Source organism: Haemaphysalis longicornis, unplaced genomic scaffold, assembly GCF_048455015.1.
Source record: "Haemaphysalis longicornis isolate Haplotype H1 unplaced genomic scaffold, Haemaphysalis longicornis Haplotype H1 scaffold_8, whole genome shotgun sequence".
NCBI classification, from domain to species: domain Eukaryota; kingdom Metazoa; phylum Arthropoda; class Arachnida; order Ixodida; family Ixodidae; genus Haemaphysalis; species Haemaphysalis longicornis.
Genome location: NW_027526445.1, coordinates 164,983,687 through 165,009,947, shown reverse-complemented (window position 1 = coordinate 165,009,947; position 26,261 = coordinate 164,983,687). Strand labels below are relative to the sequence as shown.

General features: G+C 49.7%; 1 protein-coding gene across 1 annotated transcript in view; it reads right to left on the bottom strand.

Annotated features, from left to right (window-relative positions):
• Positions 1-6,878: 6,878 nt before the first annotated feature.
• Positions 6,879-26,261, bottom strand: part of LOC144148772 (uncharacterized) — an 85,587-nt gene continuing 66,204 nt past the window's right edge. The window contains exon 6 of the mRNA XM_077680283.1: positions 6,879-7,143. Coding sequence (XP_077536409.1) covers positions 7,131-7,143 — 13 coding nt within the window. The 3' untranslated portion in view covers positions 6,879-7,130. The remainder of the gene's footprint in view (positions 7,144-26,261) is intronic.

Genomic DNA, 26,261 nt, shown 5'->3' with positions numbered 1-26,261 from the left:
TATTCGCATAAACTTTTTGTCTTTCGGTCTGGGGAAGTTCGCTAAGTCTGATGATTTCGCCGGGTCGGGCAGGACTTCTGCGGCGTTGACGACGTGTCCCAAAAACTTGATTTCCTTGTAAGCGAAGCGGCACGTTTCAGTCTTCACCGTTAACCCTGACATGCGAATAGCCTCGAGTACAGACTCCAATCTTGCGAGGTGCTCGTCGAAATTTCGGGCGAATACCACAACGTCGTCGAGATATACGAGACAGGTGTTCCACTTCAGGCCATCTAACACAGTATCCATGACTCTTTCAAACGTTGCGGGTGCCGTACACAGCCCAACCGGCATCACATTGAACTCGTATAGACTATCCGGGGTTATAAATGCAGTCTTCTCTTGGTTTCTCTCGTCCACTTCAATTTGCCAGTAGCCGGTCTTCAGATCCATCGATGAGAAGTAATTCGCATGGCAGAGGTGGTCGAGCGCGTCATCGATTCGTGGCAGGGGGTACAGGTCCTTTTGGGGGATTTTGTTCAGTCGCCGGTAGTCAACGCGGAACCTTAAAGTGCCGTCTTTTTTATTCACGAGTACGACCGGCACAGCCCACAGACTTTTCGATGGCTGAATAGTGTCGTCGGTGAGCATGTCGTGGATTTGAGTCCGGATGGCTTCGCGCTCGAGTGAAGAGACGTGGTACGGTGACTGTCGGGTAGGTCGGGCTCCATCTTAGGTTATTATCCGGTGCTTCGCTAGAGGTGTCTGACGTAATTTTGAGTTCGACGAAGAACACTCGCTGTAGCGACGCAGCAAATCCAATAATTTATTCTGTTCTTCTTGCGGTAACGCCTGATTCACGTCGAAGGGATTCAGAAGCTTGAAGGTATCTTCGGATGAGCGTTCCAAGTCGGCGACCGCAATCACATCACTTGTGTCTTGCGTTTCTTCGAGGACCGCAATTGCAGCGCCCCTGTTTAAATGGTGGTATTCCTCGCTGAAATTAGTGACCAAAACTTGAAATTGGCGTTGTTTAAAGCGCGCATACTCAATATACGAGACAGGTGTGCCCTTCAGGCCAGCTAACACAGTGTCCATGACTCTTTGAAACGTTGCTGGCGCGCAAACGCAATATACGAGACAGGTGTGCCACTTCAGGCCAGCTAACACAGTGTCCATGACTCTTTGAAACGTTGCTGGCGCCGGGCACAGCCCAAACGGCATCACACTGAACTCGAATAGACCATCCGGGATTATAAATGCAGTCTTGTCTCGGTTTCTCTCGTCCACTTCAATTTGCCAGTAGCCGGTCTTCAGATTCATCGATGAAAAGTGCTTCGCATGGCAGAAGCGGTCGAGCGCGTCGTAGATTCGTGGCAGTAGGTACACGTCCTTTTTGGTGATTTTGTTCAGTCGCTGGTAGTCAACGCAGTATCCTAAAGTGCCGCCTTTTTTTTCACGAGTATGGCCGGCGCAGCCCAGGGACTTTTCGATGGCTGTATAATGTCGCCGGTGAGGATGTTGTCGAACTGAGTATGGATCGCTTCGCGCTCGAGTGAAGAGACGCGGTACGGTGACTGTCGGGTAGGTCGGGCTCCATCTTCGGTTATTATCCGGTGCTTCGCCAGAGGTGTCTGACGTAATTTTGAGGTCGACGAAAAACTCTCGCTGTAGCGACGCACCAAATCCAATAATTTCTTCCTTTCTTCTTGCAGTAACGCCGGATTCACGTTGAAGAGATTCGGAAGCTTGGTGGTATCTTCGGGTGAGCGTTCAAAGTCGGCGACCGCGATCACGGCCCTTGTTTCTTGCGTTTCTTCGAGGACCACACTTGCAGCGCTCCTGTTTAAATGCTGGTATTCCTCGCTGAAATTAGTGACCAAAATTTGGGATTGGCGTTACTTAAAGCGCGCAATGCTTCACGCAACAACTCAAAACGTCGACTTCAGGAACAGCATCTTCACATTAAACAGTGATCATCAAGCTTGCGCGGGGCGGCAGGGTGACATGATCATCGGCGATCCTTACAGCAGCATGGTGTTCGGGGTTCGGTTCCCGCGTCATGGAGTGATGGGGAAAAAAGTTATGGACTTGGCCTGTAGATCAAATATTGCACCGTTGTCCGTCAAAACGTCCATTCCAAGGATGACGTTGCGGGAGCATTAGGCCAAATGACGAACGCCGCAGGGTACGTTGTGCCGTCTATGGTGACGTGCGATGTGCACGTTCCACTTGGCGTGACGAGGTGGCCTCCTGCTGTGCGCATGTTCGAACCATCCCATCTGGTCATAACTTTCCTCAGCTTAGACGCAAATGGTCCGCTCATTACTGAGTAGCCGGCTCCCGTATATACGGGCGACTACATCAAAGCCGTCGATGGACACCTTGACGTCAGGTGCCGCCTTCCTCGAGTTCCGGGTGCGTCCGGGCGTCGCATCTCGGCTTGTGCGTGTTGATGGTTGCGCACTGTGTGTCGTCGTTGCAGTCGACTTCTCAGCGGAAGATTCCGTCATGTCGGGTACGCGTCGCGCCATGTGGCTGTCGTCATGTTTGGGAGTCTCGTTAGGGTTAGGTCGTGTCGTCGGGAAGAAGGCATGTCTTGAATCACTGCCTTTTGCGAGCCGCTATGGTGCTGTGGGTATTCATTTTTCCGCCGTTCTGTAACTTTACCTCCCGAAGTTGCTGCTTTTAGTTTCCCCTGCGTGGGCTGGAGGACCTTCCACGTAAGAAATCAGCATTGCTACGGTGGCTCGGCGATTGGTATGGGTAGGGCGACGGGGAGTGGTTGAAACCGGCTGTGCCACGGCTGGTTTGAGAAAGGAAGTCGTCGATCTCACGTGGTCGTTGCTCAGGAAGAGGGCGAGGTGCTCTATGGTGAAACCATGCAGTCCGAGTCTCTTGTATGGGCAACGACGATAGATGTGATTGGCCTCGCCACAGTGATAACACAAGGGACGATTATCGGCGGTTCGCCAAACGTCGGTGTTTCTTGGCGTCTGGTTTTGGGCTGTGGACGGCGGTACGGTGGATGGCGGTGACAGTGGGGACGGCGGCGAGAGTGGATGGCGGTACGGCGGAGCTTCTTGCAGACGGGCTGGAGCAGGGCGGAGTCGACGAACAGCCATGGAGTAGGTCCTCGCCTGGGGCTCACGCGGTGCCTCGGATGGCACAGAAATGCCCAAAGCGTGTTGAACCTCTTCGCGGATGACGTCAGTCAGGGAAGCCACTTGACGTTGCGGCGTCGTCGGAAAAGCTTCCGAAGCTCCTCCCTGATCACTGCTCGTATGGTCTCGCGCAGTGTGCGGTAGCTTGTAGCCCCGGCACCGATCGTCTCAGAAACCAGCGCGTTTACCGGGCGTTCGTACTGCCTCGTTCGAACTTCCAGCGTCGTCTCTATTGCGGCCGCCCCGGACGCGAATTCGGCCACCGTATTGGGAGCGTTGCGGACAAGGCAAGCAAAAAGCTTCTGCTTTACACCTCGCATGAGAAACCTGAGTTTCTTTTCTTCTGTCATTTCCGGATCCGCACGGCGAAACAATCTCTTTATCTCCTCAACAAAGATCACTACCCTTGGTTGGGGTGTTGGGTGCGCGTTTCAAGCAACAGTGCGGCGCGTTCCTTTCGCAAGACGGTGGGGAACGTTTTAAGGAACTCGCTCTTTAAAGGAGTCCCGTCAGTCAAAGAGCTTTCATGGTTCTCTAACGAAGTTCGAGCTGTATTATCCAAATAGAAGAAGACATGCCGAAACGTTTCTTCGTCATCCCACCTGTTAAGCATCCAAACACGCTCCACTTTCTCCAGCCGGTCCTCAGTGTTTTCCGTTGGTGATCCATAAAATGATGGTGGTTCCCGAGGTTTCTGCAGGACTACAGGATGGGTCGTGGTCATCGTGGATGCGTTGTTCATGGCAAGGGCCGTGACGTCTTCCGCTTTCAATTCATCTGGCAGTAGTCCAAACTCCGGCTCTAGGCCATGCTGTCGGCGGCTGGCACGAGTTTGGCTTGCTTGATGACGTCAAGAGGGTTGACGATGCATGCACCCAGCACCTCAATCAGATGTCACGTTGCCAAAGACGACGCAGTTGTCTTCAAGAAAAACAAGTTTATTGGAGCGAACTTGTGCTCCCCTAACAACTCAAAGAGTACAAGGCGGCGATACAGCAATCGTCAAAGTGACGTGCGTAAGCTGGTGTCGGCGATTCGAATGCCGTGGCGTCTGCTCTGCAGGCTTTTATCTCTTGGCGCGAGTGTCTCTGGAACCATCGATTTACATTCAGAACATTGTAGATCCAAGAAGATTTCTGGGCTAGTGACGTTAGGGCGAGACAGTCTGCTTATCTGAATGTGATATCCTGCGGGGCATAAAAATAAAGAATGGAAGACGCCCTTCGCTTGGGACGCAGATAACACAGCCTGGCAAGGCCGGGCAGCGAAAACAAACAATAAACTTATACATAATTCGCGGCAATATATAAGGGTTCAGTATACTAAGCGCACTTCTATATCACCGGATTGATCGTGGGAATATGGTCCATTTCTGAATAGCCTTTACGGAACCCAGCTTGTTCTTTAAGTTGACTGAAATATAAGGTTTCAGAAATTCTGTTAGAGATTACCTTGGTAAGTACCTTGTAGACGACCGACAGTAAGCTTTTCGGCCTGTAATTTTTCAAGTCCTTCATGTCACGTTTCGTTTGGATTAGGATGATGTTCGTGTTCTTCTAAGATTCCGGGACGCTTGCGGTCATCAGGCATTGCGTATACAGGTTTGGCAGTTTTTCAAGTACAATTTCTCCACGATCTTTGAAGAGGTCTGCTTTTATCAGATGCTCACAAGGTGCTTTGCTTCTTTTATTTCTTTCAAAGCCATCCTTATTTCTTCGGTGGTTATTGGTGGGAAGTCTATCTCCCCTGAACTACTTTCTCGTTAGGCATTATCCTGGATGTCCCGGCTACTGTACAGATCCCTATAGATGTCCTCGGCTACCTATTTTATCCCTATTTGTGATGATATTGGCTTGCTTGTATTAGGTGCATACATCTGATTTTTCCCTACGCCCAACACAACCTTAATTAGGCCCAAACCCGCTCGGGCTCCAACTCACTCGGGCTCGCACACATGATGCGCTATATTGTCCCGCTCACTCAATCTCACGCGTGAGTTTTAGCCCTGATGAGTATGGGTGAGTGGACTCATGAGTGAGTCCATTCACCCATTCTCAATGGGGTGAGTGGACTCACTCGGGTGAGGCGACACTCATCATACTCATGAGTCAGTGCGCCGACCTCCGTCCAATAAAACACCATTTTAAAGGTTATGCTTTTTCTTAGCCATCTACAACACCAAACATGGCGCAGCTTGCACCAGTAGTGCAAGGCTGGAGAAACAGCTGAGCTGGGAGTCGACGTAGCTTGTTTTTTCTTGTGTACGCTGTGGGGAACCGACCGGAACGGCGTTGTAAAATCCAGCTAAAATTGCCGTCACCACTCAACACTAGCCTAGCCTAGCAAGAATATCGAAAAAACGAAAAATATCTAACAAGGCGTAGCAAACCTCAGCACAGCCGGAAGAAGCTAGGTCTATTCGAGATGTGCAGTTCAACCAGCCCTGCTGCATTAAAGGAAGCTATGCCATTTTTTTATTTCATTATTTACTAGGTGTTTTACTGTATTTGCTTTATATTTATCTGGGGAGTTGTGTTCACAAACTCCACTGGTAATGCGTTAACTCTAACTTCTCTTGCAGAGCCTTCGGGCCGTGCGCGTTTGCAGTATTAAGACATCTTGGCTGCTTCTGCCGCGTTGCATATGCAATTCAATATGCATTGCTAGTGACCAAAGGTTGAAAATGTGCGTTTGTTTTTTACATCACTACCAGTGAAAGCTTTTTTCTACAAAATTCGCTAGTCTCGTCTTTTTATCGCGATCGGAGTACTTGAAATTGCCACTGATAGATAAATGTAATTTTAAGTTTTTATTTCCTAAACATTATTGCAAGCATAAATGCGTTTTGCAGTCTGGCGTTAAGCAGTGAGCGACAGGATTATTTATTCAGTATAGAACATTGTTTCACGCAGAAGTTGCTTTTACCAGCTTCTTCTTGTGACTGCAGTTTTGAATATAATCCAGTGTGTTTGCGATTCTTTATTGCGTCTTACAGTGCTACAACAAGTTGGACGATCTAACGCCGCACATGACCTTTCCTTTGAGAAAAATGCTGGACCAAGACTAGCCGGACTTTCCAGACAAGATTCCCGCGAGGAAAACGCGCGAACTGAGAATACACACTGCCTTACAGTCTTTGGCGCGACGCCCATGGCCTCAAAGGCCACCTTCCAAAACACGCGACTATTTAAATACAACATTTTCTCGAGGAGAACGCGGGAACAGAGTACGCACTCCCTCACAGTTGGTGAGCTCTGCCGATGGCCTGAAAGGTCATCTATCAAAATTGGAGGCTCATGAATTTCTAAAGCGAGCTGCATTCGACAGAGACAAAATCTTTCAACTTGTCGCTAATGTAAAGGGCATCCTAATAACTACTTACAGCTACAACTATTCGAGGGAGATGTAGTAGAAGCTAAAGCGTGTTTGGTAGGAACAGCGTCGAAACTGGCGAAAGGCAATCGCTTGATTCACGATAAAAACACCCAATGATAACAACTGCGCAGACATTAGTACAAGCAGCAACTATATCGGCATGTCTAGGTTCCAAGCCCTCATACTTCAAGTAGTAGACAACACTACACGTACAAACACCAAAGCCACGAGAGGCATAACTAAAAGTGCTTGTTGGTGCAATTTCCTGCAACCAGCCAAGGGAAGACAGCAGTTGCGTTAAATGTTGTTTAAACACATTGAAGACAGGCAGCGCGCTAGGTAGGAAGCACGTAGAGGAAAATAGTTAAACAGAATTTATTGGTCAATGCGCAACAAAGTGTGTAAATTTTTGTGTACGTAAGACTGCCATGATAAACACGAGCAATGCACAGAAAGGGGAGCTCGTTAGGAGTCTTGTAATTCACAATGCATTGAGGCTGCTCCTGAGTTGTTTGAGCAACGAGAAGCGAGGGCCGCAGGTGTTATCTTTCTGGGATGTCAGGTGCACGTTGAAAACCAGCCAAGATATCCTTTCCCGCACGCCAAGTGTCTCTATGTACTCGACCTGCGAACATGTTTTAAAAAGGGGCTTAGTTCCCGTTTGGCACACAAGCGAGAAGAGTCTGCGATAACTAAAAAGGTTGGGAATACATTCAAAGTTCCAAAATGGCGAACATGCAACCCCCCTTGACAAGGGGCGTACCCAAGAGAAGTGCGTGCCCATTTTTAACACAGAGAGAAAACCGTACTTAACATAAAGCAGTGTGGTTTTGCGGTATGAGGTGCACAAATTGTGGTTTGGTTCCGATAGAAGAGGAGAGTGGTTGGCTATATACTCTGGGTGCTCCTACTACACTTGTAATGTACATTGCACTGGGCACGCCACCATTGTCATTGCTTAAGAGTGATAGCTGGCCTGGAGCTCGTCGACGGCCCGTCGTGCCAGCACTGTCGGGCGGCTGTCCAGACCTTGCTGCATCTCGTACTGGAGTGCCCCCCGTTTGTTGCAGGGAAGACGGAACTGTTGGCCGCCTTTGGGGGAGGGGCTCGGCCCCTCGAGGAGTTTTGCAGCCACCAGGCAGTGCCAGAGAGCAGGACGGAGTCCATGAGGCCCTGGGGTCCTACCTCAACGCCTCAGAACTCCTACCGGCTCTGCGCTTTCTCCCCAGCTAAGCTGAATTGTTCCAGTTTTTTTCTGTGTGGGTCTTTTTCTTTTGTTGCCCTCGTGTTCCAGCGTTTACCTTGTATATACTATACATATATGTCCTGTTAGACCTGTTTATATGTATATATGTATCCTCTCCTTCTCTCTATCCTCCCTTTCCTGTACAGTTGTGTTACCCGTTGCCCACACCAGCAGACGTTCCAGTATCCACCCTTACGTGAGACAAACTACGCCTCCTGGTGATCTTTCCTTTCCTTGTTAACAATAAATCCATTCATTATTCACTCGTCGGGTGCCTCTATGCGATCCCGTCATTTAGGCGCGACAAGGAAGGGGACTTTTAAATGCATAGCATTTTAGTAACTCACAATGTCACGCGGCGTTGGCGTGCGCTGTCGTAGTCCGCATGCGCGTCTTGTAGTCCGCATGCGCGCCCTGTCGTAGTCCGCAGGCGCGCCTTGTCGTAGTCCGCAGCCAGGAAGAAATAACAGTTTCCGGCGCCCGGTTTCGAACCCATGACGCCGCGGGCGGAACGCAAGGTGCCCGGCGCACAACCGACCGAGCCACGAAACCGACACAGATTTCGATGCACCGAACGCGCCTTATATCCTTCACTCCTTTCTCGTTTGTTTCGAAAGCGCCACAAGTTGTCCCGCGCTTCCAAAAGATGGCGACACGGGTCCCGCGATCAAGAGATACGACTTGCCGGCGCACCCCCTCGGAAATGCTGTGCATTTGATCGTGCCCCTCGCGAGGGGGATGTCTTTTTTTTTATGCTAATACGCTTATTTTGAAATCGTAGATGCTTTCTGGTGAGAACGTTTAAATCAAAGCTCTATACCTATACCAGCCAACGGGTTTTTCGCGGCGTGCGGGTCAGTGAACTCCAACGCGGCGGACCCGCCGGGATGGGAGGAGGAGGGCGGACGGTTTCACTTACGGTGCCTCTGGAGATGGCGCGGCGAATTTGCCCAGCGCTCCCCGCGTGGAGGTGCCTGGTCGCTGGCTGGCGGGCTTGCCGTACGGCTTTGTCGTGCTCTTTAGCGACGATTTTTTTTGGGCCTGTTTTGGCGGAGCTTCGCCACCATTGTGCGCTCAGTTCGGACGGACTGATTAATCTGTTTCCCAGCACATACTCGGTAACCCGGACCCGAGGGAAATAAGTGGGCGTACGAAAGATACGTTAAGGATTGGTTTGAATGGTGAGTAAACAAAATGTATACACCACATACAGACATATGGCACCTAGAGAAACGCTCCCTTTTGCGCACTCCTGTCCACGAATAGCCCTACGTTTTCTAAACTGATGAAAACCAATTCAGTTGTTTTTAAGAGGTATTACAAAATGCGCAAGGAGAAACTTGTCCTGATAAATGGCGATTATCAGGACAAGTTTCTCGCAATTGTCAAACCTACTAAACTAACTATTTGATGATGATGCATAGCAATGTACGCGCATACAACAGAAAACATCATTTAAAGTAGTTATCGAGACAAACTACAAACTTGTTTGATTTGACTACTAGGATTTCATACTTTACTCAGGTCCATTCCGGCCACAAAAGATGTTTTTCAACAGAAACAACAAAAGAAGTACTGAAAAGCGTTCAAATTTCCCGCTAATGTGATGTATCTAGATGTGACATCATGTGAGCCAGCACTAAAAATAATGTTTGGTGTGTTAAAAGAAACTTAGCATTGAAGTTAAGCTATCAAACAGAAGAAAAGGCCCCACTACAATCGTCCAATGATGCGTCTTACCAAAGACTTACTTCGGCGGCCGCGAATGGCACAAACTAGGCTTTGTGACGTCACAAAAAAAGTTGGCGCAAAGTGCATGTAGAGTCGCTACTTCTCACCGTCACATGTTCTATTTGAAATGTTCATTATGTTTCAAAGTTTGCCATAAAACTGCCCCCACCGTATTCTGACAAAGCAGTCCTTATAATAAACCAAGCTTGGAATTTGTCTTCCGGCTATTTTTATTGCGAAAGATTTCTGTGGTAACGCAAAGACAAATTTCGTCTGTTCATGTTCCACACTTTTCGGCCCCAAAATATTTCTCGTTAGAAAAAAAAACCTGTGCCAGCATAGAGGATCAAACATTGCCGGTTGGGTTTTGATTGCACGCATTTACCCACTACAGAGACTTTCGGTTCTCCAAGCGGTCGCAAAATTGCTCCTCTTGTCTGTAGTTCTGCAACAGTACCAACGCTGAGTAGTAGTAACCGTGTAAGAGAAACACGGCACCTCCTAAACCACAGAAACAATAAAGGCGCCGTTGTGAGCACTCCGGTCACATAATCTGAAGGGCAAATGGCACCTGTCATGGCAGATAAGTACAGCGTGAGCTGCTTATGGAGGTGAAAGTGATTACGTGGCTGAGAGTGGTGCAATCGCTTGCCGCATGGTTGCGCGTGTCAGTCGGTCGCCCCCTTCCGCCTTGCCACCACCTGCGTTGACGTTGCAGTATTGGCGCCAAAGAAGAGAAACGACTGACTAATGGAGAAACAAGACGCAGAAAGGGCGAGCAGAAGCTAACCTGTCGCCTCCGAAATGCACTGATGAAGGCATAGAATCGCGGCTGCTATCAGCAATGACGGACTGAATGAAGAGAAGCGGCAGCATTTTAAAGCATACAGGCAGTTATGCTGAATGGAAATATACAATGCAGGTCAAGCAAGGCCAAAGCATGGGCAACGGAAGCGGTGTTGGGAGAGTGTGCACTGGTAGGACACAAAGGGCAAATTGTGCCACAAGAACCTTGGCTAGCTCTTGCTCCCCTACCCCTGCACGTACAGCCGCGGAGTGGGCTGGGTTCAGAGCATTGACAGGCTGTGTGCATTTATGCTTGAAGAGCTTTCATGACCGGGGAGGGTCCTATCAATCATTACAAGGGAAACAACGCGTACGGACAGTCATCCAAGTGGCAAAAATCAGCGCGATTTTAATAACATAACTGTTTCAGGTTGAGCTTGGTCTGTTGGCGTTTGCAGAATAAAACACGAAGGAAAAACTGCTGCGCGAGGTTCTCCGCACGACCTTTGTCCAGCCGCGTAAGCGGAACAAATAGGCGCCTAGGTGTGGAACCGTCGCGCGCCAGCACGGCTCGACCTTCGGCAACACTCGGCCCAGTGCTTGTGGCGGGATCTCTTGCGTGCCGTTTTCCTCACCAGGTCACGTGCGTTCGCGCATGATGCGGCAACTGCAGAGCTCGTCTTACGGACGCCTGTTTTGCGAAGCCGGTTGGCGCAGGTTCTAGCGTGTGCTAATGCGCGTCAGTTTGAGATAAATGTGGAAGCCTGTGGACAAAACCAGCTGGGCGTGCCTGTAATAAACAACTTCCGGTGCCAGCTTTAGAAATCCATTTGAGTGCACAGCTGGTTCTCCGAGGGAAGGAGAGGGGATGCCAGTTCTGCTTTTTGTGCAAGCTTGCACCACTAGTGCACCCCGCACAATTTTTCAGCAACAAGCTCATTAAGTTTGAACTCGGTCCGATGGAGCTCGCAAAAAATATCAAGAAAAACTCCTGAGGGCACTTGAGTGCCTTCTGGGGAGGAGTTCCATACAGCGTCCAGATTTGTGCGTGGGTTTTCGCTACGTGAGGAGCTTGCAAAAAATGCAAAGAAAAAGAGGTGCGCCCCGCATCGTGCATTCTGCTTTCCAGCGCACTCTCGCCAACGTTCGAGAGGTGATCTCTCGTGTGCTCTTCTTGCCAGTTCACGTGCGTTCGCGCCTTAAGTGGGGAGACCACAAGAGCTCGCAAAACAGATTCGATCTTCGCGAAAACGGTTGCTGCGGGTCCTAGCGTGTGCTAACACTGTGTATGGACATGAAACACTTTGTAGCACCTTCGTAAGACAATAAATCAAGCGGGAAAAGATGATCCGGGCCTGCCTGTCATTGAGAAATTTCAGCGGAAAGTTCGGCATCCCTGTGAGGTGCAACAGCCGAGTGGCCGATGAAGAAAGAGTGGCCAACAGTTAGTCCGTTCTTTCCAGCCTTGCACCCCTAGGGCAAACAGCGCCATTTCTTTCAAAAATGCCTTCATCCCGTAAAGGGCTAGAGAGCACTCACTACAAACTTGGCTGTGCCGCAATATTTATTTTTCTCGATGAGAATTTTTCTACAAACCCGGTTGATTCACGGAGTTTTCACCAGAACAGATCCTACAAAAGTTCCGCTGTATTCACTTTCATGGTCAACCAGCGCATCACTTTTTAAATTACATATACTGAGACAACGTTGCGCCGCACGCAAACTGTGGCCATAAAATACGTCTTCTGTTGCCCCAGAGAGAGGAGACCAACTGCGATGCTCACGCTCTGCCACAGAGGCTTCCGAGAGTATCTAAAACACGTAAAGGGAAAGCGAGTGAACGCAGATACCTGATACCAAAGTAAGGGCAGGCAAGCTTATGCCATTCCGCCACGCACTAGATATCCCGCAACCTTTTGCTGCCGAATGTACATTCGTGTAATGTACTCGTCACAAGGTTGCTGTCACGCCTGTTTGTGATCCCTGCCGTGGGTACGAACAAACCGTCTATGCAGGAGCCGTGGATCGCGCGGGACAACTTGGGTCCTACGCCATACCTTGAACCGAACGTTAGAGGCAGTACTACTATAATTGCTGACTTTGCCGTTCGGTTCAAGGTATGGCGTAGGACCCAAGTTGTCCCGCGAGATCCACGGCTTCTGCATAGACGGTTTGTTCGTACCCACGGCAGGGATCACAAACAGGCGTGACAGCAACCTTGTGACGAGTACATTACACGAATGTACATTCGGCAGCAAAAGGTTGCGGGATATCTAGTGCATGGCGGAATGCCATAAGCTTGCCGTTCGAGCACATCATATAGGCTGGACGCTTTTTCCATCCAAATAAGTGATTTTTACTCAAGGCTGCTTAATTGCGATTGTGCACATCGTTGTCGAGGGCAACTTTTAGGTCAAGATGGTGGGTGATATCATGTGCCGCGGGCAAGAAGTACGCTACTCCTTCATGTCGGCCCTGCTCTAGGAAGGACACTACATACGCGTGGGTGCCAGCAGTGCAGCTGGACCACCAGGAGCCGCTGTGCCTTTGGTCGAGAGCATTTAGCAGGCTTTCTAGCAATTTCAATTTGCCAAGAACCACCATCTCTATGAGAGTTCCCACCAGCGAGGGTGATGAGCCGATACGAGGTGGGCTCACCCTGAGGTTAGAACGCGTTCCTCAATGATGTCAAAATGGCCGTCCTCCAGCACTAAAAATGGTGCCATTTCTCCACACCAGGTTGAAGATGCCAACTAGGCGTAGATGATGATTGGTGTCGAGGTTTAGCATTATGGCATATGTAATTTCGTCTGAGCCACGCGTGCTGCGCATCCAGGGGCTGTGCCGGAGATCCGCCAGTAGTTCAGCCACTGTAATATCGGCTTGCGGGTCGCATTCACTTGAGGATCAGCAGGTCTCCTAGGTGGCTCGGCGTCGGGCACCGTGTACGGCAGCAGGGAGCAACCTGCTGGCGTGTGAGCCGGCCCGAACATAGTGGCCATAAGGGGCGGTATTGGCAGTGGGTGCTGTGTTTGGAAACATGGGGAAAGTTGGGCCGCAAGGACCTCGGCCTCCTGTTCCTCCCATATCACTGCTGCACGTCTGACCCGGTGCACAGCTGCACTGCTGACCCCCCTCGCAGGTATGGAGTCCTTTCTAGAGCAGGCCCGACACAGGGAACAGGGATCGTACTTTCTGCTCCTGGACTTCAAGTAAGCTTTCGACACTATACCCTAGGAGACCATTCAGGGTGCCCTTGACGGCCTGGGTATTGAGGCGAGGTGCAGGGAATATGTCAACGACGTCCTAACAGAATATACATTGCGTGTACATGTTGGTAGGACCCTGAGCGCCCCCCGTCGAGCAGGGGCGGTGTTCCGCAAGGTAACGTCCTGCATCCACTTCTCATTTACCTGGCCGGGGCCAACCTTCATAGCTGCATTCCGGTATGGCTGGAGTATCCGTTAAAAATGGCCATCTCTGCCAACGACGGGTCCCTCGGGACCCGGGACCCCAGAAAACTGGCAGGGGGTACACGCATCTCTAAAGGCAGACCTTGATGAAACGGCAAACCACCTGACCAGCAACGGACTTCAATTATCCGAGGTCAAAAGGAGTGGTATCGCAAACCATTCGCAGCCTAGCCCAAGAGGACGTGCTGCTCCACTGCATCTCAACCGCAGACATCTCGCCGGGTGATGCAAAGTTGTGTACGTCAGCCTGACCACCGACGAAACCCTCTCATGAAGGAGTGCAGTCGAGGCACAGTTGGACCAGATAGCCCGCACCGTCAGGGTCAGCAACCAGCTCCTGGTGAAGGGTAGGAGGTGCTCTCACCAGTCAGAGATCCGGATCAAGATATTAAATGCGAAGAATCTCTTGCTGGGGGGTATGTCCGGCATCCGTGACCCGTCCGCAACGCCTCTGGTGATGATTGTGGCAGGATGCCCTAGGGATTGGCCAATCAAAGAGTCCATCACGAGATAGCTTCGCCTTAAAGCACCGTCGTTATCTTCCCGTAGGGGAACCGCTGAAGAAGGAGGATAAGCTCGGGAGGATGTCCGCGTCCGTGCCCCGTCCGCAGGGCCTCTGATGATGATTGTGGCAGGATGCCCCTAGGGATTGGCAAAAAAAACAATCTATCACGAGATAGCTTCGAGTTCAACCACCATAGTCATCTTCCCGTAGGGGAACCGCTGAAGAAGAAGAAGGAGAAGACAAAGCTGCAAAGAGGAGGGCGTGTACGTTGCTCTCAGCCGGTGCTCCGATGTCAACAACCTTTACCTCACTAACGCTGAAGGAGACTACCGATTGTACCACAGAGATGACAACATCGACAAGAACATGATGGACGAGTTTCGGCACCTCGAGAACCACCACCTACTCACCATAACACAACAGTACATGCGTGCCTTTGCCGCCGGTGTGGATCCGGACGCGGAATTCCCTCTGGCGCTAGTGAACACCAGATACATCAACATAACGGCAACCCAATGGAACCACACGGAGCCCCCAAGAACCTTTGCATCCACATCAGGGTTACACACGGAAATATGGTGTAATTTTTTCACTGTCTCTCGGGTCATTTAAGCACTCCCACTGGTAGATTTTCCAGATGCTCAATGGAAAGCCCTAGGATAGCTCATTGAAAGACTGTGCGGAGCTGCATTGGCAGGCTAAGATACTCTCCAGTGGCCAGAACCCTGACTGAAACCGGGAACTGGTCCACCCGGCTGCTCGTCACGCAGATCTGCAGCGTGTGGAGTGCCTCCCCCTGCAACCTGGGGGGTTCCCCATTCCTTACGAGGCGGCGCTCGAGAAGACAATCCCGCGTAGACAGCACGTCCGCTAATATTTTAGTACTACATTGAAGCCCTCGAGGTGGCTTCGGTCTGCCCCCGCCGCCACCCGCAACCTTTCCCCTCGACGTCACTACCACGCTGCCAGAAGCTAAGTCGCGGATGAACTGCCAGAGTTCAGGATTCGTCGGGAAGCTGCCGGCCTTTTAGACCTGGAACTGCCAGGGCAACTTCTGGTCTACACAGATGGCACGGTCATTCCAACAGAGGACCGAGATGGAACGGACACTCCACAAACGGAGTGGACAATCCTCCTCCGGCTTTGCACCGGCTGCTTTAACACCGCGCTCGCCTTCACAGGCTTGGTCGCAAAGCGTCACTCACCTGTTCACACTTCCGGGACACTGAAAGTGGATTACATTCTCCGCACCATCGCTACGTATACTCATGCTGGGCACATACTTATGTCTGAATACCAGGCGTTGGGGCTACCATCGAATACTGCAGAGGACATCCTGAGGCCTCGAGGCCCCTAATGTGGCACGAAAATGCCTTTAGCTCATCATCACGTACTTCATGGAGTCAGGCCTCTACACGCGTCCCCGAACTGTCAAAGGCTTAACCTACCCACCCATACTCCACTCACTCACCTGTTTTCGTTTCAGTGTGTGTGCGTGTGTGTGTGTGTGTGTTCGTGCGTCTATATGTATATAGTCTGCCTATAGTCTGTGTGTATGTATGTAGTCTGTTCATTGTATGTGCGTCGCCTGTGATTTTATTGCCCTTCGTAATATTGAATTGCCTTTTACTTCTCTTACTTTTATTGCTCTGCCTTCCTCCCTCATAGACCTGTGCGTTTTTTTGCGGGGCAAAACTTCGCTATTTAAATATCACCCGTTCCATGGACACTTTCGCTACAGTGAAGCTGCAGACTTTACAGGATTCCCATTAGCTGTCAATACATGGCCGTCACGTGGTATTACCTCATACCGAAAAAATTCTGCCCGTCTTGCTTTATCAGAGGTATCCCGACACAAGGTGCTATATCGAAATAATTGCTAACAAGAGTGGAACATTACACTGAGTTTTATTTATTTATATCATTACGTTATTCAAAGTGTAGTTGTGGATAATCCTTACTCTCGACTGGTCTCAGTACAGCGCTTTCTTCGAAAGGGGAGAATCCGACTCAATTACATCCAAGTTATATTCAGCTTACTATCCGGGAAGCATGCTTGATCGCAATTCACGAACAACGCACGTGTTTTGTGCCCATCTACGCTGCTTGCCCTGGAAAGGGTGGAAGGGCACTATGATTTTTGCCATTTCCGTTGAACTAATATCAAGAATGTTCTGCCATTTAGGATTGGTGCACCTTCTCGTCTTCAGAAAAAAAAACTGTGTGCAAACTAGGAACTGAGAGAGGCTAACCTAGAAGCTTGTTCGCACCTTAGTTCCAAGCACCTTTAGAGTACGTGACCTCGGCGACGGTCATGGCAATGACACAGCACGGGGTGTTGAGAAGCTGTGAGTCCGGGCAGGCCGACGTTGGAATTTGAACCTGGCAGCGTTTAACTCACGATGTCTGTCTATCGAGAGAACCTTAGCTGTACTAGTGGAGGAGCTCTAGGACATTAGTGGGATTGTATAGGCTCAAGCGAAGCTCGAACTACAGGAGAAGGCGCCAGGCAACGCACTTGCGGATATATTCTGTGCTGCAGAAGACATCAAGGAAATAGAAAGCACGGGTTTGGATTCCGAATTCACATGCAAATAGACGGGAACATGCAGAAATTCTTAACGAAAGAGTCGCAGTAGGGGTAATCAAGCTAACATGCGATACAGGATAAACATAGTACACGCCTGTGTTCCAACCGCTTGATGCGGCTATGAGGGCGAGGATAGTTTCCACAAGGACGTCGAATCAGCAGTGAAGAGGGTAACATCATATTTAATAATTGTGATGGGAGACTTTAGGCCACAATTAGCCGAGAAGCAGATGAGGGAATGGTAAGTTAGAAGCTTTGATGTGAGCAGATATACTGGGGAGATTTGCGGAGAGAAACAACCTGACAATAATAAACACACATTCTTGCGAACAAAAGAATAAGAAGCGGGCAAGAAAATCCCAACGGTAAAATAAGATCGAAGATGATGTCCTTTTATTTGACAACCCAGAAATTTTGCAGCACGTGGAAAGGCTAAGAACAATTCGGTGCAGCGATCATAGGTTGGTTAGGTGCGTGGTAAGTAAATCTCAAAAAAAGAAAGAAGAATACGTGTGAAACGTAACCCAACATCAAGTCAGTAAGAGCAAGGACGTAGGATGTCCATTAACGCATTACAACAACTTCGCGCATTGAACTGGTAAAGACGAGCATGGTGTAGACATGCTAAATTATGGACTAACCAGGGATTCCTAGAGCAACCAGCAGCTGTGGGAGAAGTACCCTCTTTAAAAAACTGGAAAACTAACAAAGGCAAGGAATTAACTCATTGTGAAACGTCGGGGCGTGAAAGTGTCGAGTAATGAGGATCGCAATAAATCAGTATAGCTGTCGAAATAATTACCAGATGTAAAACGAACGACATTTATGCGTGCAACGTGGCAATGATCGAATAAACACCGACGGAAAATGGAGGAAAACTAAGAGCAACTAAAAACATTCTGGCTATAGTCAAAAACTATGTACACACTCAGAGGTGAGCAGGGTGCATTACACACGAAATAGGCACAATAATCAAAATAGCGGAACGATTTACAAAAGGCTAAACGCCTGCGACTTTGAACCACATGGCACTAAGCGTATACGCTTCGCTCGCCATGTCCCACTCGTAACCACAGTCAAAGCAGAAATTACAACCAAGGAAACGAAACGGTGAAACGTTGCAGGGGTAGACGGCAAAGCAGATCTTACAGAGGAGTTACTGTACTAGTCAAGCTCGGTGCTATATTGTCTGAACACTTGAGGATTCTAAAAGTGGACGTGGCCTGCAAAAACGCCCACAGAACTCCCCTTCACAAGAAGAGAACGCCAAAGACCTTAAGCACTACACTTCATAAGCCTACTGTCCGTTATGAAGAGGCAGTTTACCAAAGTAACAGTTAACCGCATAAGTAAGAGTGTAGATTCTCATCAGGCCGAGAACAGGCTTGGTTGAGGAAAGGATAACCGACAATGGATCACATCCACGCCAACAATCAAGCCGGAAAAAAATCGGCATATTGAAATAAACCACAATAAATGACATTTATAGATTACAAAAAAAGCGTTTGATTCAATGAGCGGCAAGGCGGTGCTAGAAGCATTGACAGACCAAGTTAGAAAGGCGACCTCCATGTGACTTGACGACGGCTTATATAAAGGGTGTTCAGGCAGGATATCCTCCACAAGCCAAGCGACTACTTACCAATCCGCAAGGGCATGAGACACGGTGGACCCATCTCGTCAGCACTGTTCACAGCTTGTCTGGATGAGTATTGAGAATGCTTGACTGGGAAAACAAGTGATTCTAAATAAACGGAGAATAGTTGATTGACTCAAGTTTGCAGACTGCATGGTCTTGCTAATCGAGACTGCAAAACACCTGCAAGAAGTTCTTGATGCGCTAAATTCAGAAATCAAAGCACTGCAGATAAAAAATATTACGAAAAAAATCTTAAGTAATGACGAATACCCACGAAGAAAGCGCCCTTTTCAGCATATGTAATAGAACACAGGAACAAGCATAAATTTATAACTACCTCCATCAGGCCACCTCTGCTGATCCAAACTATGACAAAAAAATCCTGCGCAAACTAGGAATGGGCTGGCGTGCACTCGGCGGACACCACCAAATAGTAAAGGTTAGCTACCTCTATCACCAGAACGTTGAATATACAAAGAATGTGCCCTACCGGTGATCATTTATGGGGCAATAGTCTCGCGTCTGACTAAACATCATGAAAGCAAACTTAGGTCGGATAATCAGGGCACGGAAAGAAGAATGGTAGGAGTTCAAGATCCAAAGTTCCATGGTTCATAGTTCCAGGAGTTCCATAGTTCATATTTCCATAGGAGTAGCATAGTTCCAAAAAAACAAAAATAAATGGACTTTGGCTGGTCACTTTAGGCGAAATGACCACCCGTGGACTACCAGGGCGACAAAGCGACACTGTGAGATGGGTCTAGAAAAATAGGAAAATACTCTACGAGGTACAAAGTAAATAAATTCGGAGGAAAATAATGAACTGGAGCGGTGCGGGACAGTACTGCACTGGACTGGAAAAGAGTTAGCGATAGCCGGGTCACGGCTGCGCCTCTACGTGGCGAGGCGTCGCACCCTCTTCCGCGACCCCACTCGTCACGAGCCCGTTTTACGGAGCCCTCGCCTTTCGAGCGCGGTGCAGACCTGCTTTATGGCCCATGACTGGTCTGTCTTCCTTGTAGACTCAATGGCACTCTGGAGTTCAACCATATGCTCTTCGACGGTCGTGCCGTCTCAGTCGGCGGCACGGTCCCACATCATGGGCCGGTCCTTTCAATTACACATCGCACTGATGACTCGGGTACTCGTCCGGGTACATTCGCTGTAACACCACCGTCGACGTTGTGGACGCCGCTTCAGCGTCTTCAAGGCCTTTGCTGTAGCCCCTGGCTGTGTCTTTGGTTCCCGTCCACCACTCCCAACCAATACGAGTGCCACTGGGAGCGCGGGGGGTCATAGCGCGTACCTCCCTATGGGCCGTCTCGTTGGAGTTCGGCGAGTAGGGAAAGCAGTCGACCGCGTGCGCAGGGATCAATCTGACCTCCACTCGTTTTGTGTCCCGAACTCCCGACCTTTCGATAATTCTGGCCGCCTTGCCACTCACTCGACCTCGCGCCAATTTGTGGAGGGCCTCTTCCAAATCGCCCACGATCGTGTCGCAAATTTCCTCGGACATCGCCAGGGCTATGCCCATCGCCTCGGCCTCAATGGCGTTCTGGCACTTCGCGCTCGCCGACTTGCAATCCCGTCCCGTACTTGCAATCCCGGTCTCAAACGCGCATCATTCTTGCTCGTACTCCGCCGCGTCAACGTACCTCGTCCACGGGTCCCCGCCATACTGTACGATGAGAAACTTTGCTCGCGCGCGTCTTCTCTCTCCGTCATGCCCCAGGTGCAACTTTCTGCGCAATGGGGCTAGCGTCACTAAATAAGTTACGCTTAAGAGTACCGCCACTTCGTGCGCCCGGTAGCGTCTGGGGGCCATTTTATTTCTGGCTTGCAGTGTTGCCATCTCTACCAACAAAACCGCCGCTGCTTGTGACGGGCAGAGTGCGACCGGCCGCCCTAGCGTCCGCGCAGCAGAGAGAGAGGGAAAGGAGAGGCACCGAAAATCAAAATGGCTGCGCCCATATGTAAACAAATATCACAAGGTGGCGACCGACCAATGAAAATCTTGGCGGCGCATAGCAATGAGAGAGAAGAGTCCCGATACTCTAAAAGCCTTGACTTAGTGACGCGAGATGGGGCTCACCGACACGATCTCGCGCACCCTATTTTCGTGTTCCCATAGGTGTCTCCATAGTGGTTATAGTTCATTGGGAGAGCCCGTAGCCCTGCAGTATACTCAGTGGGCTGTTCTCAAGGTTGATGAGGACAAACTGCGATATTTTCTACACATGATAGGGTGTCTGTAAATGACTGTAAACTTGACTGTACCCATGACTGTAAATTAGGTACAAGAAACTCTACGGCCTGGCGCTCGGCCATTGTGTGGGACTACAGCGCTTAAGAAGTGCAACCGGATTGCACCGGAAATCGCCCCATTGCCAAGAGGCGGCTGCAAAAACTAGGGAACTATTTTAAAGGCTGTTTCTAAAGTATATAATGACAAACTGTGATATTTTCTACGCACATGTCAGTTTCTAGTTCCCCTTCAGAATTCCGGATGCTCGTAAAACCAATCTTCAATGATCTAAAACCGCAGTTTAATGCCATTTTGTCGTCGTACCGGAATATTTTATTATGATTTTTAAGATACCTATCTTACAATGAGAGCAATAGATCATTTAACAAAAAGATGAATATGCCAAAGTATTCAAGCTCGTTGATGAGAATTTTTCTTCACACATTGTTGATGCACGCGGTTGTCGTGAGAAAATGGCCTACAACAGCTGTGCTGTACCGAATTAAATGGTGGACCAGCGCTTTACTTTGTTCATAGCTTACTCAGACAACATTGCACCGCGGGCGTGAAAATGGTGGATTGTGAGCTTTCTTTTGTTCCACCAGAGAGAGAATACCAACGGCGGTGGTGACGCTCTGCCGCAGCAGCTGCCGTGAATAATGAAAGCACTTCAGGGAAGAGCCAAGTACCACATATGCCTGATAACTAATTAAAGACAGGTATGCGCAGACAGTGCATTCGCACAAGTTTGGTGATCCTCTTGAAACCAGATTGTCCATGGCGGCAGAGGGCGCAACAATGCAACTTTTTAGCTGTTCTACCACGAACTACAGATCCTGCGAACTTTTACGGCCAACTGTACATCGAGTACGAATGAAGAAACTTGCAAAGGGCCACTCAATTCAAGGTTTTTGTTCTACGCCAGAAAAGCGCAGTCGATACACTACGCAATGCACAAAACCACAAAACAAACCTTTATGCAATATACATTTGCTGTCATATTGACCCAACTTGCCTTTAGCTCTATCCATATTGATCACTCTTCGTTGCCTTAAAATTTGCACCACTTGATTTTGTGGGAGTTGGCACATCTTTGTTGGAAAAGTATGGCTTAGAACAAAAACGAACACATACTGAATGTATGGAACGAAGTTTCGTTCGTCTCACTAGATCTGTTTTTCCTTAAAGCCTGCGTTTACTCCTTTAGAGGTGTAGGCGATGCGTTAATAATTGTGCCAATCACATCGCCTTTCTTCTGCTATGCTGGTATAATTACCATTTAGGTTTTGTAGCCTCATTTGTCAGTTCTGTAGATTTTGCTGCGGTTCCTCTCTTCATCACACGGAACAGAGTATAGTATTCCTCTACTCCTGATAAATTCATAGTGCTGGCAGTCACTTCAAAGTTGCTTCGGCTTCTCTCGGATTTCCTCGGGGAAATCGATTTGCTGAAACATTTTTTTTCCTCTATTTAGCAGTAAAACTCGATACCGAGGGATAATCGCATGCTTCTTATTGATCAGCTTCTGTGCGCAACATGAACTGCATAATAAAGGCAGAGTTCGATGTACTCCTGCTTTTTTTATCTCTCTCTGTAATTAATGCTGCAAACAAGATAAAGTTTGCGATGCGCTAGTGTTTATTTTTTGGCTTTCTATGATCTGTATGTCCACTGTTGCAACAGCCCTGACTTGGAGCAGTATGCGAAGTACATTAGTGAATCAATATAACGAAAGACCTCTGCTTATATTTCAAGTGGACTGTGATTTGGGAGAGTTGGTGAACTTTCGTGATTGAAAATCAGCGAGGAAAACAACACGGTGCACAAGGAATGAAAGGTCAACTGGACAGCGCTGAACTCAGTGTCACGTGAACCGATGGTCAGGTTGTCTCAACCAGCTCGAAGAGAAGGAAGCAGGAAAGCCGTTGACGAGTTTGACAAAACACCCATGTAATGCACACCCAAAAAAAACCCGAAAGCAAAGCACACAGTGAATTAACTGCACACAAATGACACAGGCTCATGCCTCTAACATTCCCAAAACACACCTCCAATATAAACCGATAACTTAACAGCTCAATATACAATTCAAATCAAAACCGAAAATCTCTACAATGAAGTCCTACACTTAGTACACTCTAAATACGCTCCTTAATCAAGTTCTAGATAATTGCTCTCGTACCACAACTCCTCAGTTGTGTCCTACAACTATGTCCGTATAATGGACTGGCCTAAACCGCTGTCGTCGGCGCTGACGTGTCGCACCCCTTGCGTGGCTGCGACTCGGTGGTTGCCGTCCTCGTATCGTTTCGGTGCCGGTGTTCGATGCGGGCGGTCACTCTTTGGACGGCGTGGGCTCTGCGGGTCCCGACTGGTTTCCTGGGCGGCTACCCCCTGGTAGCCGCTGTCGTGCTGGCGGCCGCTGGAGGTCTCAGGTAGGCTTGGCATGAAAGTCGGCTTTCGGGGCCGTCGAGAAGAACGTCGACGGAGCGTGGACGTTTGCCGCTGGTGCTCGACCGATGCCGCTGGGAACACGAAGACAGGTTCGTGGTGCACCTATGATGACGGTGCCGATGCGACATCGGCCCGCTCCCGCCCAGGATCGGAAGGCACGGTCGATGTCCTGGCTGCGTCCCCTTGGCTCGTTCCTTGAAGCGCACGTGCTCCTACCGCCTACTTGTTTTAAATGCGAATGCATTTTTTAGTCGGGGGTTGTCTTGCGTCCATCGAGCGGCGTGCGCCTGCATTCCTCCAGCGCGAGCGCACGTGACCGCGCGCCTCGTAGTTCTGCCTTCGTGGTCGTCGTCGTCGTATATGCGAACGCATTTCTTAGTCGGGGGTTGTTGTGCTCCGTTGGCGTGCGCCCGCAGGTGTTATCTCTCCGCGCTCAATGCCGAACGCATGCGCTTGAAGCGAGCTGTACTAGTTTGCTCGAAGCGGCAAGGACGGCGAGTACTGCGGTGTTAGTCTCGTGTCTAACGTGTATGGGAACATGATATCGCACGCCGTTGCCACGTCTCCCGTTCGAGACACGTCTCCGTACAAGGACTTGTACACCCTTGCCTACGCCGGAGGCGGAGTCTTTGTGGTGACCGTGTACCTCGCGCCCAACCTCGCTCGAGACGCCGTTGCCGCACAGCTGGACGCGGCTATGGAAAGTGTGCGCGTGCGCTCCAAACCCTCTGACCCCACAGTCTTGGTTGGCGACTTCAACGTTGACGTGCGCAAGAGTGGCGATTGGCTGGTCGAGTACATGCAGACCAGGCACTCTGCGCATTGTCTCTCTGCCGGCTTCGACACGTGCCCCACTACCATTCACGGGAGTTGCATTGATTTGGTCTTTACGCGAAACTGTGACGTGCGTATGCTTCTCAAAGACCCTGTGACCGTGCACTTTAGCGATCACAAGGCAGTGCTTGTGGCCGTCAGGTACAACGATAACACAAACAGGTGCTGGTCTTGGTTGGCGACTTCAACGTTGACGTGCGCAAGAAGAGTAGCGAGTGCCTGGTCGAGTACATGCAGACCAGGCACTCTATGCATTGTCTCTCTGCCGGCTTCGACACGTGCCCCTCTACCATTCACGGGAGTTGCATTGATCTGGTCTTTACGCGAAACTGTGACGCGCGTATGCTTCACAAAGACCCTGTGACCGTGCACTTTAGCGATCACAAGGCAGTGATTGTGGCCGTCCGGTACAACGATAACACAAAGAGGTGCTGATGAATAAAATAATTACGTTCACACTCTCGTCATTAACTACGCCATTACTCGCAACACACTCATCGGTGCACCCAATGCATTCGCATTTCTGCACGATTCCCTTCGGGGAGGTGCGGGGGAATTTTTTTCTTCAGTTTCTTGCCTCCCGGTCCTCTTTGTGCGCCCCGATTTTATCCCCTCTGGGCTTTCCCGTGGCGTACTCTCATTGACTGTTTGTCGCTTCTATGTACTTATATGGTCGCCCCGCCACTGGTATCCTGCGCGGCGTTCAATAATTGGCCGACCAGTGTGCTGCCACCTTTGCCCATGATTCCTCGGGTTTTAGGCGCTTACGTTCTCTGATTGGGGCGCTCCTGGTGCGCACTTCAAGTGGCCGTTTCTTTGTTCTTTTCTTTCTATTTTAAATGCGGGGCATTTCTTAGGCTCGCGATGTCACTTGTCGATGTTGTCGGCGCCGTCCACACGCTCACTGCGTATGCGCGTCGCGTCGAGGCGTAGGTGCGCGTCTCACCCCGTACCGTCCTCGCTCTCAACAACAGTTGCGGCGGTGCGGGAGGAGCGCGTGTACCCCGTGCGCTCCGTCGCTCTCAACAACAGCTGCGGCGGTGCGGGGGGAGCGCGTCTGTGCGCGCATGCGTCGTAGCTACCCGTGCTCTGCGTCGCACTCAACAGTAACGGCGGCAGGGCGTGTACACGTGATAACGGCGTGGTGGGTGCGTGGAAAGTTCGCGCGCTTGTGTACGGAAGTGTGCGCATGCGCGTCTCTCCCCCGTACTCCTCTCCCTCCAACGCGGGCGGTGTGTATATAAGCGGCGGAGCGCGCGTTCGGAATTCAGTCAAGGGCGTCTTTGCTTGGCTTTCGCTTCACTTGACACTTTGCTTGACGGCACCAAGCAATAAAGACAGACTTTAACTTTACACTCCTTGCCTTCGATTCTCCTTCATTCAATAAATAAGAATAATAAAGACGAAATAACAATTAAGCATTCCCAAATCTTACCCCATTACGCAACATTCACGCGAAACCCCCACCACTCGGCGACGCATTTACTCGAGTTCCCCCCGTGGGAAGATGCGGGCGGGTTTCCTTTTGTGGGTTTTGATACGTCCCCCTCTCAGGGGGTGCCCTGACACGTGACAATTACTCCCTGCTTTAAGAGTTTGTTCTCAAAAAACTGCTTCATCTTGAACGCCGAGGTCCCCTTGTTTCACAATCCTTGCTCGCTTCTCTGAGTCCACGGTTAACCACCACTCTTCGCTTGCTTCGTCGCACTGTTCACCTCACACTTCACCTCATCTTCACTTTTTCCACACTTGTCTGTAGTTCACTCCTGTCACCGAACACGCCCAGTTGGTTCAAACCGCGTTTCCATTCTCTCAACAATATATCACTTTCTTAGCACTTGAGATACTCATTCCTTCTACACTACACTACAATCAAGCACTGCAAAAATCTCTTATTGGACAGCACTTTTCCAATCCGCGCACACCAGCTTTTTTCCTACTTCCGCTCCTGTATCGGCACTTTTCAGCTACTTCTAAATCTATACTTAATAAACTCGCCTTTACACTCGGGTTCCTACTTTATTCCTATAATGCATGCACTTACACTACCATACACATATAATCATACAATCTATTAGAACACATCATCAAATCAAACACATCAATGATCTTGTATTCGACACCACCATGTTTCAATCCTAACTTTGTCACTCACTAATTCATCTCTTTATGACATAGATCGACTCCAACCTTGCTTTTTCCCTATAATGCAATGTCTATGCTGTGCCACAATACCCATC